At 38.9% G+C, this 5,739-nt stretch overlaps 1 protein-coding gene across 2 annotated transcripts in view; it reads left to right on the top strand.

Annotated features, from left to right (window-relative positions):
* Positions 1-4,315, top strand: part of e2f5 (E2F transcription factor 5) — a 7,259-nt gene extending 2,944 nt beyond the window's left edge. For both annotated transcript variants that reach the window (XM_053233665.1, XM_053233664.1), the window contains 5 exons: positions 1,111-1,215; positions 1,768-2,050; positions 3,170-3,343; positions 3,466-3,504; positions 3,809-4,315. In XM_053233665.1, coding sequence (XP_053089640.1) covers positions 1,111-1,215; positions 1,768-2,050; positions 3,170-3,343; positions 3,466-3,504; positions 3,809-3,918 — 711 coding nt within the window. In that variant the 3' untranslated portion in view covers positions 3,919-4,315. The remainder of the gene's footprint in view (positions 1-1,110; positions 1,216-1,767; positions 2,051-3,169; positions 3,344-3,465; positions 3,505-3,808) is intronic.
* The last annotated feature ends 1,424 nt before the right edge of the window (positions 4,316-5,739 follow it).

Here is a 5,739-nt window from a genome sequence, read left to right as displayed (position 1 = left end):
AGCATAGATGAGTGCTTGAAGCTTTAGTGGGATTTATTGCACTTGAAGCCTTAGTGGATTTTATACAGCTGTGTTAAGGGTCATTGAGTAAACAGCTGAACAGCTTGCCTCTAAATCACTACCACTGTATCAGCAGAGCCAGTTGTTTGTCTTTTTCCTTATGTGTATATGCCTGCAGTTATAATAAATGAGGACCTACCCCTGGTGCCAAAAAAAAAAAAAAAATCAGAACCACAAATGTTTTTTTTTTTTTTTCTTTTTTTTCCTCTCGGGTGAAGTTTGTTGGTTCTAGACTTCCATAGACTTGCTGCTAGGAAATTGTGGAAATGGCCTATTAAATACTTAATATAGGCAATGAAATATTTAATATTTAATTAAACACTTACAATTCTGAAAAAAAAAAAAAAAAAAAAAATCCTATCCTATTACACACCCTGGTGCTGCAAGTGGCCAAGAGGTGATAAAGGTCATTGATATGGCTGTGCCAGTCAGTACTGGAATTCATGGCTAGCAGCTTGCGTAAATTGTTTTTGTTGGAAAAGGCTGTGGCATTTATATGTTGTATTAAGAAGCACTTTAAAGTAAATGCTTTTGGTATGGCATGACTGTAAAATAGTTATGCACTCTAATCTCAGAATATACATAATTGTTTTATTTCCTTAACATATTTCAGTCAGGTTTTTACCTATTAAATATTTCATCAGATTTCAGCCATTATCTATCTCAGTATCACAGCCGTTGACTTGTGTAGGCTAGACCTTTGAAGTGAAAGTGTGGAATTTCTCTGTAAGAGGCCTGAAAACCATAGAAGTCCATTGTAATCTCAGCACCACCGTTTGTAAAAGTGCAGATAATTATAGGTGCTTAAACTGTGGCTGTTGTGAAGAGAGTCCAGTTTTTCTGGTCTTATGACAGGTTTTTTGGCCCCTTGCCCCAGCAGCAGGTCTTTTTCCTTGGATTTAGATTTTATTTTGAAGACACAATCGTTTTACCAGAATCAAGGTTTGATTTTGACGAATAAACAGTTTCCGCTTTGCGCTCACTGTTCACCCAGACTTAGCATGTTGTCCAAGTCTTCCCTCTGTATATTCCTTTACCTTGCATACATATAATTATGTGACTCATGAGGACATATGTGACGTGTTCAGCGGAGACACGCTCCTGGCAGTAATGGCACCTGCAGGGACGCAGCTGGAAGTCCCTGTGCCAGAAGTGGTAAGTAACATTACATTTCAAAAGTTACCTCCTGTAGGTAGTAATGAACTGAGCCTAGGTGTTTGAAGGAGGTGTCAAAAAACAAAAACAACAACAAAAAAACAAAAACAAGAGACTGGCTGTGAAACTTGAGATGCAATTCAAGGCTTTGGATGTAGAGGACAACAAACCAAGGAGAATTACCTAAAGGTGGGTTCGTGCCAAAATATCAAACAAAACGCAGTGCATCAATCAAGACATTAAAGAGTTAACAATCATGACAAAGAAAAGGAAACTAAAATACAAATTCATTCTCTCTCTCTCTCTCTCTCTCTCTCTCTCTCTCACTAAAACGAAAACCATGAGTATAAAGAAAATGGCACTCACTAGTAGGTTTCCTGTTTACCCACAGTTATAAAGTAGTTAATAATAAATACATGACATACAGTCTGAACTCTTCCCTCTTAGTCAGGGAAGATAAGGGGAATCTGTGGATCAGGCAGCCCCATAGTTAGAAAACACATTTTAACTGGTTTATCTCTACATTTTGTTGGTTTATGTGTATTATCTCAGTCTCAGAATGGCCAGAAGAGATACCAGGTGAATCTGCGGAGCCACTCGACTCCCATCCAGGTGCTGCTGATCAACAGAGAGACTTGTGGATCCAGACCTGTTGTCTTCTCCGTGCCGCCCCCGGATGATATTTGTGCCATGCCCACTCCGCCCAGCACACCTGCCAGCCTGCAGAAGTACCCTGTCACTTCAGAGTCCTACAGTTTGGAGCACAGCCAGCTCAAGAGCCCAGTGCCTGAGCACCAGCTCACTCCCTTGTCTACTCCACCTGATGTTCATATGGGTATAGTCAACTCACTGATACACAGATGTGTAGGCTATTTGCAGATCTCAAGTTATTAGAACAGTTTATACCACAGCATGGAATTCTGGAATCTGATAATAACAGTAGTTCCAGCTGTAACATGAACAAATAGGTTTGTAGTAATGCGCTCATTCTAATACGTCATTGTTTCTATAGTAACTGCTTATACACAGGGACTTGTATGGCAAACACTGCGTAATTTAAGACTAATAATGAAAAAAAGACCCTTATAATAATTGATGTGGTGGAAGGAGTGTTGGGTGGCAGTGCTTTTTTCCAGTCACAGTGCTTTGCAAATTTCCAGCACAGGAAAGTGTTCAGGACAGTGTCCTTCATATTTTCCGGTTTCTCTGTAAAAATGCTTTGGTTTTTCAGACCACGTGCGAGAAAGAGAAAAGGAGATGGTGATGATGGAATGATTATCGTGGCTATAACATAAGTGATAAAAGGAACTAGGTTGTCTCTCAGATGTTCCACTGCGTTAGATCTAACCATAAACTGTTAAAAGTTTTCTGGGAGAGATGACACGCTACATTTATTGTCTTATGAACTTCGAGAGAGAGAAAAGTGTCTGGCGAGGGAACGACTGTTTATAGTTGCTGGAACATACATGATAACAGGAACCAACTTGTCAACAATACATTTAACTACAAATGTTTAAAAGTATGGTGTTCATGAATTAATTAACAATTGTAATTGTTGGGAAATTGCTGTGGACTAAGAGGAATAAAACACTTCAGGATGTTCTTGTTGTGAAAAAATAATCAACTTTGAGGTGATAACATTAACAACGCTTCGTATCGGGTCACGTCACACCACCCTATCGTTGATTATTTTCCTTTATTTTCCAGCACACCGTGTTGTTTTATTCGTTACATCTTCCTTAAATATTATAAAAGTAACAAAAATAATTGATTTATTCATGTTGTCTAATAGTACATAAAGACAGCTTGACTTGTGTATAGTTTTGAAGATATTTCACCACTCATCAGTTAAATGAGTAGACAGATCCAATCAGGATGATCCCCTTAATACTAGACATTTATAGACATTTTATTCATTGTTTTCTAGTTGTGCTTAAACTTTTCTCCTTTGCAGAGTGCCACTCTGAATCCCCTGGCAGTCAGTGCTTGTTGATGCAGCCCCTTGGTGAACCAGAGGCTTCAGCGCAGCCTCATGGAGATCTGGGAGGACAGGATATGCAGTCCATGCTGGATGTGGGAAATCTGCTCCGACTCAACACTGTGGACCAAATGAAGGAGGAAAGAGAGGGTAAGGAGGAGCAATATGTTTATCCTGACCGGTATATAGTCTTAAATAATCTCATTGGAAAATCGTTCCATCATTTTTTTTTTTTTTTTTTTGACTTACAAATTGCATTTATGTCTTTAAAGGTGTTGCTGATCTCATTGATGAACTCATGTCATCTGATGGTAAGTTTCATAATTTCCATGCATTTGAATCAGAGTGGTGGTCTACTTTGTGTGATCTGTTGTGTTTTCCTCAAAGCTCCATGGTGACCAAATTAGCAATTCCCAGCCATTCTTATCGCATGTGTCCATTTTATGAGTTGAAATGGCAATGAACGTGAGATTGTTTGCTTAAGGAGTGCAGGAATGGCATAAAGCCTTAGAGCAGCCTCACCTGAATCCCTGCCAATAATTCCTTACAACGGTCACGGAAGAGTCTCTTTGTTTGCACATTTGCACCTGCACTAATTTGTTTGTGTTTCTGCAGTCTTCCCCCTGTTGCGCCTCTCGCCCAACCACAGTGTGGATTACAGTTTCAACCTCGATGACAACGAGGGAGTGTGTGACCTGTTTGATGTCCAGATTCTGAATTATTAAGAAAAGCCAAATTCTTCTGGGGACTTTGGCACAATTGTCTTCCCCTCCATGGTAACACTCCAGAGCATTGCCACTAATAAACGCCAACAGCCACATTCAAAACAATCACTCTGTGTTCTCCACACACTGCACCTTGGCCTGAATTCATATTAATATTCATGTCTCTCCTTACCAGAATGCTCCCCCCCCCCTCTGTTTTCCCTATATGACATATTAAACACCACATTATGAATCTTACTGGAAATTTTGATACCATCAGGTATCAAAATGATTTTGATACCATTAATAGCCACTAACGAGTGCAAAATTAATCAGTCTACATTGACATATGTGTAATGTAAGTTGAGAGATTATATCACTTTCAATTTCATTTTTGTCCTTTTCCACCTTTTTTTGGGGGGGGTTGGGTGGGGTGGGGGTGGGGGGAGGGTGAGCTGTTTAGCATGTGCCTTAAGATCCCCCTTTCTGTTTGTTTTATTTGCCTTTACCACAGAGAGCTGGAATGATGGGGGCTTTTGCACTTGTCTGCTTCTATTGTTTTTGGTTAATGTTTGTAAGAATAATTACAGTGCTGCCTTATTTCAATCTTGGAAGTTTACTTTTTTAAGCTATTTAAAAGCTTTTCTCTGTAAAATAATTTGCTTAGCTAGTTCTTTGTACCTAATTTATCATTTCAAGTACTCTTAAATAAGAGAATGTTATGCTGTTAAGCTGCCTTTAACAATCTAAAGGTCTTATGGACCAAACACACATGCCTTCAGTAGCACTAATCAAAGTGGTGATTTTTTTTTTTTTTTATTGGTTGGTTTGCACATTTTGGTTAAATGAATTTTTTTAAATAAAATGATTGCATAAAAAACTCCCATGTAAATATTGTGATCTTTTATTTCTATTTTTTTGGGCAGTTTGCCCAAATCAAATCATAGGTTTCGTTGCTAATGCAGTAATCATCTGACTTGAGTAAGTGTAAATGGTAAACTGTCACACCTAACTAGATATTTTCTCTCCACATTTCCAGAAAGTGAATTAATTTTTCTTTTTGTGTGTGTGTGATAACAAGGGATAATGCTGCAGTGCTTTTGAACCCAGTACTGCAAAGCAGAGGTGAGTAGTAACAAAATACAATTAGCTTGTTACTGTACTTAAATCCGTTTTAAGAATATGTAACAAATCTACACTTTAACACATGCGACAGCAAGAATAAGACCCAACACCCATCACTGTAATCTATCTGCTACTGCATTCACTGACCATCCACTTTATTAGGAACACTTGCACGTTCATGCAGTTATCTAATCAACCAATCATGTGGCAGTAGCACGATGCAAAAAATCATGCAGATACAGGTCAGGAGCTTCAGTTAATGTTCACATCAAACATCAGTATGTAGAACACGTGTGATCTCTGTGATTTTGTTTGTGGCATAGATGTTGGTGCCACATAGGCTGGTTTGAGTATTTAGACTTCTGATCTCCTGGGATTTTCACACGGAACAGTCTCTAGAGTTTACACAGAATGGTGCCAAAAAAAAAAAAAAAAAACATCAAGTGAGTGACAGTTCTGTGGGTGGAAAGTGGAAACACCTTGTTGATAAGAGAGGTCAGAGGAAAATAGCCAGATTGGTTTGAGCTTCTAGGAAGGATATAGTAACTCATATAATCACTCTTTACAACCATGGTGAGCAGAAAAGCAGCTCAGCATGCACAAAACATCGAACCTTAAGGTGGATGGGCTACAACAGCAGAAGACTTCTGACAGCCAAGAGCAAGAAGCTGAGGCTATCATGGGCACAGACTCACCCTAACTGGACAGATGAGGATT

This window comes from Pangasianodon hypophthalmus, chromosome 4 (genome assembly GCF_027358585.1).
Source record: "Pangasianodon hypophthalmus isolate fPanHyp1 chromosome 4, fPanHyp1.pri, whole genome shotgun sequence".
Lineage (NCBI taxonomy): Eukaryota > Metazoa > Chordata > Actinopteri > Siluriformes > Pangasiidae > Pangasianodon > Pangasianodon hypophthalmus.
This window is presented reverse-complemented; position numbering and strand designations above follow the sequence as displayed.